At 33.2% G+C, this 13385-nt stretch overlaps 1 protein-coding gene across 7 annotated transcripts in view; it reads left to right on the forward strand.

Moving 5' to 3' along the window:
• The window catches only part of Nost (Nostrin), a 92408-nt gene that overhangs the window by 38133 nt on the left and 40890 nt on the right, over window positions 1-13385 (forward strand). For all 7 annotated transcript variants that reach the window (XM_085949445.1, XM_085949448.1, XM_085949451.1 and 4 more), the window contains exon 3: window positions 9819-9904. In XM_085949445.1, the coding sequence (XP_085805571.1) occupies window positions 9819-9904 (86 nt within the window). The remainder of the gene's footprint in view (window positions 1-9818; window positions 9905-13385) is intronic.

Consider the following 13385-nt stretch of genomic DNA (forward strand, 5'->3'; position numbering starts at 1 on the left):
ACCTCAGTATTGAGTATCTGCTCTTGAGACTTTCCCAGGCGTCACTGTTGATGCTTTACAATCAAACGCTCTATTAAAACCGTGTGGTGCGGGGTGATTGGTTTGGAGGATCCATGTTTGTGTTATTTACCTATAGTGAATTTAAGTTTTCTCGTTCATTTAGATGTGCTAAATCTAAACACTGGACAGTAACGCTGAAGTTTGCATACTAAATTAGGGGAAAGCAGAACATTGACATTTCAATATACTTAACAATATCTTATATAAAACTTTAGCCAATCGACGTAGGTAATAAAAAGAATATCGGAAATATATTAATTTCAAATTTAGAATATCACAACTGATGAACTTTAGATGCGTTGTGAACGTTTTATTATTTTATAATCGTGATTGATGTAATAGTTGTGACATGAGACAAATTTAACCCAAATCGGAACAGGTTGTTTTTACTGTTTTTTATTTGTTTAATTTTTTATCGTAATGTACCTGTATTACCAATATAGTCTACATGCCGGAAGCTGGTGTGTGAATAAAGTGAGAACCAGTAGATCCAGTTTGTTCATGAAATGTCATGATTATTTTTTAATATTTTTTTTTGGTATTACTCAATAATACAACCTGTTATTGAATCAGTAAAGATAAAACATGGCCCGCCGACGTATATACATTCTAAAGGCATTGATTACCATCGATGGTTTTTTTATTACCATATCCGCTGTCAGACGAAGCATATGGGCGTCGCAATGCAAATATGTATTTACATAATATTTGAGTCAATGAGAATCAAAACCTATCTAAACTCCATTATTAATTTAGAAAGCATTTATTGTCGAACAAGAACGTCTTATCCACGTGTTAAAACTGTGAACCTACAAGTTCCTTCTTTGCAATCAATCGCACTTCCGTTTTCAAATGAGGAACGCCCCCAAATTTGTCATTTCATTTTACGCTTCCGTGGTGTAAGGATCTATCAATTTACGTAATTTAATATTTTTTATAATAAAAATATGTCTAAAATGATCAGTGGGTCTATTATATACATATCAAACACTAAAGTCATAAATAGTATCAAACTTAGGGTAGGTTTGTATCAAAATATTAGCACTTTTTGTAACAATTACACGAAGTTGGTTTTTATTGTTGCAATAAGTGCGATATTTTAACAGCAGCAAGATAGGTGCTGTTAAAATATAGCACTTATTGCAACAATAAAAACCAACTTCGTGTAATTGTTACAAAAAGTGCTAATATTTTGATACAAACCTACCCTAAGTTTGATACTATTTATCACTTTATCACTTTAGCGGTCGATAAGTATAGAATAGACCCACAGGAGTGATATTAGAATTATTATAAGTAAAATTTAGGTATATTGCGAAGAAGAAAAGGAGTTTCGTCTAAAAAGAGAGCCGGTACATTATTTAAACACGCGTTGCCGCCATGGCAGGTACGTCACTGAGAAGTCTTCTATATGCGACTATAGCGACTTCCGGTTATCAACGAGATATTGTTGTCGAACATTAGTGTAAATACGAATAAATGCGATGTGCACGTAAAATATTAATACGGCCGCAATGTTGACTTACACGTTGTATCTTCGTTTTGTTCAACCATGTCCGTTCCTTAGTTGGAGCATATGGCCACCACACTCCGCTTTTAAGAATCCCTGTCGTGCGCCAGTCTTCTTGCATCTTCCAAAGTCACGCAAGCAACCCGTAGCTCCGCTGTATATACTAGTGAGAATGGGTGGAGGTAAGCTGTGGAAATTCAACATAAATAGAGCACACTACGATTAGTCAGTCATACTTATGTATTTTGATTGAACTAAGAATACAAATTGCAGATAGAATTGGTTTGTTTTTAAAATTAAATTAAACCCTGCTTAGACCGAACCATAATAGCAGAGATAGGCTGTGGAGATCTGACAAAATTAATTTATTCACTTTTTTCAGTCATAATAAATTATTTGTTTTTATTGAATTAACGGCCCACGTGCTCGTCGTAGGTCAAAATTGAGTTTTTATTGTATTTTCAAACCATGATACTGGACACTCCTTAAACGTTGTAGATAATCTATTTATATGATTTTAAAGCCTTGTTATCCTTTATAGTTATTTTAAACATTTGATGACTGCATACAGTATTTTTGTTACATAAAATAGGATTCTTTTAAACCTCTCGCTCTAATGTTTTAGAATAAAGTCATATTTCGGTACATAACTGTGCAGTGGTGTTAAGATTTTTTACATTTATTAATTTTTAAACGCATTTATAAAACCATTAGTATAATTTATTACGAGATAATTTTTGTAAAATATTCACGATACAAAATTATATTGATAATCTCTGTGATCCCAAATTTGACAAGAATTAGGCATTTTATTATTTAAAAAATCAGCAAGATTAACACATTTGAAGATAATTCTAAATATACTTATTATAAGCTATGTCTTTGACCATTCAAGTGTGATAAACATCTTATGAATAATGATTGCTTTATAATAATTATTGACCTAAGAATAAGGTAGTGTTTTTTTGAAATACGCCATTTCTTTTGTCATTCCCCAGTGGTTAAGCTACAACATACGGCCGTAGCCATAAATTGACAAACTATAATTAAAGTAGGGAGTACAAACTATATTTGAAGTAGGTAGTTTTAAAAGGAGGTTTAAAAGAATTCTATTTTATGTAACAAAAATACTTTATGCAGTCATCAAATGTTTAAAATAACTATAAAGGATAATAAGGCTTCAAAATTATATAAATAGATTATCTACAACGTTTAAGGAGTGTCCAAGATCATGGTTTGAAAATACAATAAAAACTCAATTTTGACCTTCGACGAGCATGTCCCCCCTTAAGCATACAAAATGAAGATGGTTTTTAAAAATCGACTAAACACTGCCTAAACCAACCCATAATAAATATCTACAGTTATGTATTGGCTATATATATAAAATATAGAGATATAGCTATAGATACAAGAATATTTTTTATCTAATATCTATTAAGGTTTACTTTATGGAGGGTTTAATTGAATATAAACTAATCAATAGGTACCATATGCAATTTGTATTCTTTATCAATATTGACATATTTTTATTTTTACGAAAAATGTGTGTTAGCCACTTTCTCAACCATTAGGTCTATGGGTGTAAACACAAACTGTAAAAAAGAGAATTGTCAGATCCAGGATTCGAGCCCAGGACCCACGATTAAATAACCCGAGACGTTACAGCTCGGCCAATGTAGGTGTATAGCTGTTCAGTTTGCATATATTATTATTATTAGTGTTTTGGAAACTTGTTTTTATTTAATTTTTATTTATCCTCTATTTTAGAGGAAGTATGTATGATGTACATACTTGATTGCAAATAAAACATTGCAGTATAGATGCAAATGTTCTTTTTTACACCGAATAAAAATGACTGTATTAAAATTTATCATGCCACAAGGTCATTTTTATTAATCTTGAAGCCTTATCTATATTTGCCACAAAAACGTGTCCGGACACATTTTTTCATAAGGCTATCAGAGGTACAACGCATTATGTATACATAATAATATTATGTTTTATATACCTACGTAGGTATTTATTTATTAATTTAATTTGCATCAACTATGTACAAACTATGTTAATTGCAGTAATTATACATACGTCATGAATAAAACGAGTTCCCGTTTGAGAACAGTCAGTGACGTCCCTAGGCAAAGTGCCGCCCTTAAGCTGAGGTATAATGCCATCTCCTTTCATTTTAGTTTAAAATTGGCTGCTGATTTATTTTGTACTCACTAACCTAATTTATTATTTAATTTCGGTTATCTTACGCAGACAAATACAATAAAAAAATCTTTAAATTGACTTACACACAATTAGAGCATTTACATAAAACCCAATCTCAAACAGCTGTGGTTTTAGGTATACGGAGGTCTATGGCGATGATAGGTTTGGAGGCATCCTTGTGATTTTTAATGCTTTGATTAATTTTTAAACTAAGATGTCGAAACTTTGTAATAAAGTGACAATATTCTCTACTTCATGGAAAATTGCTGCTGTTCTTAAAAGTTGTAATATTTGAATCCGTGTCTTCATTTGCAGTCCTTTATAATATGCGGGCAACGCATGACCTGCTTACCCCTACGGTACGTCACTGAGTTAAATGGTTTCTGTAGAGTGTAGACTCTACAGTGTAGAGCAGGGGTGGTCAACATTTTTATACCTACCGCTCACTTTTGTATCTCTGTTAGTAGTAAAATTTTCTAACCGTCCACCGGTTCCACAGTGATGGTGATTTAAAAACTAGGGAAGTAACTTTACTTTATAAAATTAATAAAGCAGAGTTACAGCAAGTAAAGCATATAATAATAATTACTTACCAAATACTTTATGTCAGACTTTCGCTGAACACCTGTTTGGCAGAATAAATCTTTACAAGACAACTTACTGTAGTTAAATCTATCTTTTTATTTATACTTTAGATACATAGAAGTATGAAGTCTGATAAAATTATATTTAATTAATTAAATTATTAGTGAGATCCCTGGGGCTGATGCATAATGAAAATGTATTTAAAACTCCTACTGCCCACCATGAAAGCTGGAACGCCCACTAGTGGGTGGTAGGGACCAATTTGACTACCCCTGGGTAGAGTGTAGATGATTGAAATTTGCATACAATTATACATACTGTGATACTTAGTTACATAGTTAATGTTTTTTTAATTCTTTGCAATTATTAGAATTTTATGAAATACATGTGTGTGATAAGATGTATGACATGCGGCAATCATAGTTATATAATCTATGTAATCGCATCACGTTAAGGTCACGCGCAGACTCAACCATTAACCACAGCCACCGGTGGTTGTCACTCACCGCTTGTATGGGAAAGTGTTCGCTGCAATGCACACCGTATGTACGAACGTCACATATTTGCAACCACGGGTGACCGTATTGGAAATGGCAAGTTCTTATAGTAGTTCCAGTTATTCAATTGCACAAGTTCGAATGCAATGCGGTAATTTTGTTGCAGTAAATGAAGATTTTCGATTGCATTTTTTGTTTATATTAATTAACGTAATTTTTTTCAATATAAAACAATCATCATTTTCTACATATAATTCACAATTTTGCTGTCGAAGAGTAAGCAATAATTATCACTATTATCGAAGTTCACAGTTTCTGATTAAAGCACTTTTACCCTGAAACCACATATTTATATAAAGTTTAATTGGCTTAAAATTATTTTATTAAGTACCTACCCCTTTTTATAAAGTTAGATCCGATTGTATGATCAGATTTTTGATTTTTCGAGAAATTGATGTTGCCACTTGCTCAACCTATTAGGTTTATACTCTGGGTCTAAACACACATTGAAAAACAATATGTGAATTATTTTTGTTGAATTAAATTCTAAAATAGGCAAAAACGTCAATATTTTTAAGAGTAACATGAGTTAAATATGCCGCTTAGTCAGTTAAAAAATCATACGTGGGTTCCACATCATAAGGCATTTAAAAAATAAAATGATTTATAAGTTTATATAGATCGGCCGCCTGGCCATTACGCGCCAGGTGCGTCTTCAGCGTCCAAAGTATTAACCACAGTCTGAGTAAAGACAGCTATAAACACAAGGAGCTGTGTGTTTTGTACATGTGCCCCATATTCTATACACCACATCAAATTGGGCTGCCTTAGAAGTACACCGGATGGACGAATCACGCATGGTAAAGAAACTGATACTCGAGAAGTCGGAAGGTAAGCGAAGACCAAAGGAGTCACACCATAGACATAAGTACCTACTACCTACTGAAGAGAAATAAAACGAAGTATTTGGTTGGTTGGTATAATACTATAATAGATAGCCAATAATTAGTCGAATATCTAGCATTTAAAATTGTCTTGCTCTAAGCTACTATAACGTAACAGCAGTAGCGAAGGGTGGAGGCAGGCTGTAATAGATTGTAAGTACGCGTTTTCAAGACTGCAGTAAAGGCGCGAAACGTCGTAAGTCGTCATAAAGTGCAGTTTTATAATAATCTTCTTCTTCTTCCAACATTGCGGCTTAGGGCAAGCACTAGTTCGTGCCACTTCCTTCGGTCCATCGCCAAATCTTGCGCCTCCCGCCATGTCAGATCTGCAGCCCGTAGGTCGCTCCTGTAGCACCGCTGCAGGGTGAGGGAGGGCTGGTCACGGCAATGGAACCCTTGAGGCTGTGCCACAAGGGTACGACGTGTCGAACTCTTTGGCGGCATCCGGAATACGTGTCCCAGACACGTAAATCGTCTCTTCGTGATAATATATACGTATGAAAATAATTCTCAAATGTCTTGTGTATAATATATTCAGTATCGAATAAAAAACCAAAAAAAAAGGTGATGGTTATCACTAAGAGGTGTGCCTGATATAAACATTTGAACAACTTTGAAAGAATTCAACTATCAATCGGTCGGCTGCATAGCTAAAATTTTCGTTTCGGTATTTGTTGAAGGTCCTTGAATTTTGAAAATAATGATCTATTCACACATATCATGACATGTCGACACATTATGATTCGCCTCGCATATATTTTTCAACCTGCGAATAACATTTTTGTTTGCAGAATTGTGTAGGTACCTAATGCAAACTAGTAACCAAATCCGAAATATGTGGTCCATTGTTAGACCAATAAATTACCGCGTTTAATGACCCTCGGAGAAACGATCGCATTAAGTGGCCAGTGGTTTTACTTTACTACGGAATTGTTCTGATTCGTGCGAACCGGTTGTTAAGTACGTTCTTCTTTATTTATGTCTGCTTCTTCGCTACAGCATCCACCTCTGGGTCTCTCCGCTTTATACACCATGTGATTGATACATGGTGATTGGTTGATGCATTCGTTGCACGTTGACCAACCGGGCCTAACATTAAATTTCATCTTCACCATATTCACATTAAGCAATTTTAAAGCACAAAACGAAGGAAAAAGAGAGTATCTATCCCGTATTTTTAACAGTTAGGTGCTTAAATTTCATAAGTACGTATTAATTTAGTATACAAGAGTGCACCTAACACAACATGAATGGTAACTGGATAAGGGTAGGGATCTCGAGTGTTTAAAAATATGGAAGAAACTTAATAACGTGGTAACACATTTACTTACACATTTAAATATCATGTCAATTATATTTAATGGCCAAATAATGCAAACGCGCCAGTCGCGTTGCACTAAATGAATTTTAAAGAATATGTTATTTTGTCTGGGTTTATAGCCTGACCGTTGTAAAGTACCCTGCATCAAAACCTTATTGCATGTTGATGGTTTTTACATTTTATATTAATCTTTTCTGTGGTACCTACCCTTCTTTATGATAACACATTGTTTATCATTTTTCAACAAGCAGTATTTTACACTGATTAATGTAAATGTTATAACAATAATTAGTCGTATCATTAATTATAAAACAGTACAATTTCAAGTATGTTAGTAGGTAGAACCCTTAAAATCATGATTGGACATCTAAGCATGGTCCAAGCCACCTGGATACATTGTCTAATATTATCATATATTATATTCGGCAGTACCACCGCAAGCAACATGCAATTATCGTATAAGCTATAAATGACAAATTGATGATAGAAACTCCGATGAGTATACTTAATAATATTTTTCTATTGTTTTCAGTAGATTACCAGATACAATGTTAATTGATACATTTTCATGATAAAGTTTAAATGCATAGTATACGAATTTATGTGAAGGTTGCCATATAAGGTTGTGGTGGAACCGCAAAAATGGGGTGTTCATGTAAACCGTATCAGCATGTACAATACTTATTGGGGTCATCGCAAAATACGGTATGTGTGAGGTAGGTTTTACTAGCGTGATCTTAATGAATAACAGTAATAAATAATTTGTAAATGCAATATTGTTATTTAAAAGATAGTCGCCACAACGTAACTCTATCACCATCACCAATCATAATATACAATCGTGAAGTTTTCGATTATATTTTAGCGAACCAGTTGATGGTTGTTAAAGACTCATCACTATATCCACGATTTGTAAAGAGGCTGCAATAATAATTGAAAAAGCACGGTCATCAATTATTGCCCATTATACATTTTGTTTGACCTTTATCACATGCCTTATGACGTATTACATTTACGTACTAGCACCAACGATAGTTTTGATTAAACGCGATGTTGCGTTTTATTGTCAGTCTTTTCATTCATTGGTTTTTATATTAAATTATACAGCATGGACGCTATAAATAGCGATTTGCCTCAGTAGGTCTATTTTATACACAAGGCGGCTATCGGCGGTTATCGACGGTAATTTATCATATTTATGTGTTAAGGTATTATAATCGTTACAATAAGTTAACCGTCTAAACTGTCAAAATTCGCTAACTCGCTCTATAGTCCGACAATATAAACGATAACTTTTTGATGTTCGGTTGTTTTCGGCTAGTATGGGAGCTCGTATTACACGTAGCAAACCGTCAAAGTTACTTTCAATATGAATAATTGTTAGTTACAATACGATCTCGGCGATAACAGGAAAACGCTGTAGTCGTCTAAACTGCTAAAACTGTAAACATATCCAAGAGAGGGGCTGTTAAAACATAGCACTTTTTGACAGTATAGCTTTAGACAGTTCACTTATTGTAACGATTCACCGCCTTAATATATAAATTTATATATAATAGACACGCTACGTATTGGAGTCAGTTATTTAATTGGTTAAAGCATTCGCCCTTGTAGATGTCCCCTCAGTAGGTCTGAGATTTTGTACTAGGATTTTCTAAAAAAATATGTATGTTTCTGAGGCTTACCAAGACACGTATTTTCAATTAAGTATATTTTATTTTACAAAGTTTTTATTATCTCGTATTCTTGTTTGTCCGGTGGTTGTTTGTCCAGTAAAAATCTTGCAATCGATTTTTAACTAACTTCCCGACTAGCTAGACATTTGAAACTTTTAGAATATATCAGAACACGATGCCAATGCATTCTTTTAATACTTTTAGCCATCTTTAAACAGAATTGAATTCATTTTCAGCTAATTCTGTTTTGTATAGAAAGGTATTTCAGAAAAATCCTTAAAAAGTAAAAGAATATTATTTTATTTGCTAAGGGGGTGGTTCTAGCAACTAAATTATTAATATATACTTGCGTTACTATGGAAATCAAAATGACATTTCAGCATTCTACCTATATTTGTTTGTTTTTTATTTACTTCATTAATTAATTTCATTCATTAATTCAACGGAAAATTTAAAAACGTTGTATATAAAAGTTCTTTTTATCTTGTAATTATTTCAATCTTGTTTTAAAATATAATAATAGTAAGCATTTGCAGAGTTAGGATCGTGCAATGGAAAAACAATGTGGGAATTCAATAAGGTCATTGGGATAAATAGTTTGAGGATCTGGGGATTGTTTATTTACCGGGATCAATTATAATTTGATCTTCCTGGATATAATGTACATGTCACATCAGCTGGGAATTTATGAAGGAACAAGTAAGAAACTGTGGTTACTGCAAGAAGTGCAACCAATTGTGGGGATAAAATAACACGACATGATTCTAATAGAATATAAATAAGAATAAAAGTGCTAATATGACATACCGACATTTTTTTAATTGGTTCATCAGTTATTCGCATCACATGGAAGATCGGTGGTATTCGTAACACAGTTTGTCAAAATATTACAAGGGGTCATAAATACGATCATTTCCGAACATAACCGAAGGGTTATATTTATTTTGTTTATACATTTTTATGAAGTAATGATATGTACTAACATATTGATTGTGTCTTCTTTTGTTTCAGGACGAAGACAGATTCGCAGTATTGCGGATTATCGTCAAAGAGGGAAGCGTGATGTGCAAGGAGCTATTAAATATTCTACAGCAAAGGTAAATACAGTTCAATTCAGTATGCACACATTGCTGTTTCTTACTGAATAAATAAGGTTAATACGTTTTTATATTTGACTTAGATTAGCACCAACAGTAAAATGTACCGCTATGAGAAGGTCACATAATGGTAAAAAATACTTACATGACTTTTAGGTCAAAGGATCAATTATTATTGCATAGCATATCTAACATCACTATATTATATGCAAAAAAGTCGTTCTATGTATATTCAATATTCACTGCCGAATGAAACCTTTTATATTTAAAGATATTATGATACATAGATGGATAAGTGACTTTAAATATATAAGTACTCATGAGTAGTTACAGGTTCAAGTGTCGTCGGGTGTTCGTATTTTTTTTTCATTTTTTATAGTGGATACTGGGTATATGCATGAGATGTTTTCAAATTATATATGTTCAATATATAGATTGTTACATTCTCAAATTGTATGAATAATTATTCGTTGAATAAAAGGAATAGTTTATTACAAATAAGAAGATAATAAACCTTATTACTAAATAAAGAAGCAAGCATGAAAAATAGTGTTGGAAATATAAAGTGGTTACAAATACTGTAGTAGAGACGATAAATTATACAGGGCCGTCGCAAGGTCTTTTGGCACTCAGGGCAAGGGGTAGATTTTGCGCCCCCACATCCCCACAAAAACACTAAAAACGTAATTTCTGAAAATAACAGTTTACCAAAAGACTTTGCTGTACTCTCATACACAGCAAAGTCAAGATCACCATGACTGGTCTGGCAGTGGATTTTATTAAAAACTTTTTAACAAAAAGTGAATTATAATTATTTATTTATTCATTTGAATCATTTCGTATAGAACAGTTTCGCTTTTATAAATTAAGTACCTATTTAACTGAATTTCGTTATTATTTTTAATTTATAATTTACAACAACTTAGTGACCGAGTTTTCCTAAATTTTCTGGCATCATTTTGGCGTCCCCTATGCTCCTGAAGCGCCTCGGCGCCCAGGGTGGTCGCCCTATTCGCCAGCACCTAGATACAGCCCTGACATTAGATACCCACTATTGATACCAGTAGCGAAGGGTTGAGGTAGGCTGTTAAGATCCGCCATAAATAGTGCACATTAAACGTTGTTAGTCATACGTATCTGTTTTTATTGAATCAAGACTACAATTTACAGATGGTATTAGTTATTATTTTAAGAACCAATTAAACCCTGCTTAAACCAAATCATCATGGTTTTGGTATATTTTGGGCGAACGACACACGACGACGGCGTGTTCACACTTTATCATTCATACACATTTAATATTATAAATATTGTTGGTTCATTTTATAATTCAATAAACCCTTTTATTTTGTTAACTGTCAATTAATGGTGGAACTGCATTGTATTGTAGAGGGACATTTTCAACCGTTGAAAATGTCCCTCTGAGGCGGACAAAACCGGTTCTAATCTATTGATTAAAAATGGAATAAGTACTATAAAAAAATGCGTTTTATTAAATTAAAACAACAATCATTAAACCCTGCCTAACCAAATTATAATAGATAATTAAATATTATTTTATCTATAAAATATCTAAAGTTATATATTATGCTTCAATTGCATAATTTTAGATATTTTATAGATGGACAAGTAGTTTTTGACTATTATAGCTTTGTTTTCAAAGGGTTTAATTGAATTTTAAAAACTAACCGACACCGTCTATAAATAATTGTAGTCTTATTTCAATGAAAACAAATACGTATGACTGTTAAAGTTTAATGTGCACTATTTATGGCGGATCTTAATAGCCTGACTCCACCCTTTGCCACTGATTGATATATTCGGTAAGCGCATAAAAATGTCATTACTCATAAACAAAGGAACTAGAGAAAGTGTTGGGAAGTCAATAAAATTAGGAAAGTAACGCGAAATGTCACTAAATATAATTAATAAAATAAATAAGCTTTTGCATAAATCAGCGCGGCGTAAAATTGTCCGGATACGATGCTGATAACCTACCCACTACTGTATCAAAATCAATTGAAAAGAAGTCGTTTATATGGGCATTGTTGGTAATTAATTATCGGTGTAATTCTATCACTATTCTTTGTGCGCATTGGGATCGTTACAACACTTGTCACTTAGAGTTAGAAAGTGACATTTTCTTTAATCGTATCACGCTTCATTGATAATGTATGTACTACACGACATGGCTTGTTAGTTGTTACACGGAATAATAATTAATTAAATAAATATCGGACTAAATCGCGAGTAGGCGTAGAATACATTTTCAATATTGAGTACATACCTTTACCTACTGTATTATTACGTGTTTGGACTAAAGTGTTTGTGCTATCTCAACTGGTGCTAATTATTATTGTTGCATCTTCTCGTATTGTATTATTAAGTCAGTCAGTAATATTAGTGTGTCAAAATCTACTTAGGGTTGTGAAATATATTTAAAAAAAATTGGTGTGTGTACGTATGTACCTACTCGCGTTAGAAGTTATACTTCTTTGGTGTAACAAAACAAAAACAAAACTTGTGATAACCTGGATTCTTCGACTACCTCTTAATTATCTTGTTAAATTACACACTCAAGAAAAAGAGCCGTCTATTGGAGCGCCATTGGGTTATTTCTATGCACTTTAACATTATATTACTAAATGATATAATTATCTCTCATTGTTTTTATTTTTAAAGTAACAACTGTCACTCTGATGTTTAATCGTTTGTTTACATAAGGAATTGCAAATGGCCGACAATAATTCTACTATCAAACTTGTGTTTGTATACAGCTAACTGATTCGCATCTAACTACATACTGTCGCGCACTTTCGTAACGGTGTGCGCGCGCAGCTCTCAATTTCACTCTCTACCAAACGCTCCAAAAGAAGTATAACTTCAACAAGGTAGTGACATCGCCTATTTATGGCGGCACCTCTATGGACGCATTTTCAACCCGATGTAGCTGGTAAAGCCGATTCGCCACGCAATTTGCGTTTCATTCCACCGTAGGAATAAATAGTTTCAAATCACTACCGACATCCATATCGAAGCAATAAAACAATATATTATACATTACTTTGTAATATATTCTACTGAGTTAATAAATCAGCTTTATCAAAATAGTATTCATCCTGACTTGAACATACCCTTTTTCAAAAATACTCCTTTTCTCCCGCGATTCGATACCGTATTTGTCTAGATTAAGTGGTGGTTTATTAGTAAATTTGTAAGTAGTGGCTCGACTCAAGTTGACAATATATTAAAATCAGCAACACCAAGGTTTGGCTCTATAATGTATCTATAAATGGAGTTGGCAATAGAAACGGTGACTACCATAACTCAACTTCTTCTTCTACTTCTCACCCTTATCGCTGAATATCATGATCACTCTGGAAAAGGAAGGTTATGAGGAATTCAGGATTAGCTTTCTCTATTTGTTTCATTCTTCCGCAGGTTTGTAGTGAATGCTATAGGTTTCTCAGTGAATTTAATA

This window comes from Rhyacophila brunnea, unplaced genomic scaffold (assembly GCF_057557595.1).
Source record: "Rhyacophila brunnea isolate RB1 unplaced genomic scaffold, BYU_Rbru_1.0 scaffold_22, whole genome shotgun sequence".
NCBI classification, from domain to species: domain Eukaryota; kingdom Metazoa; phylum Arthropoda; class Insecta; order Trichoptera; family Rhyacophilidae; genus Rhyacophila; species Rhyacophila brunnea.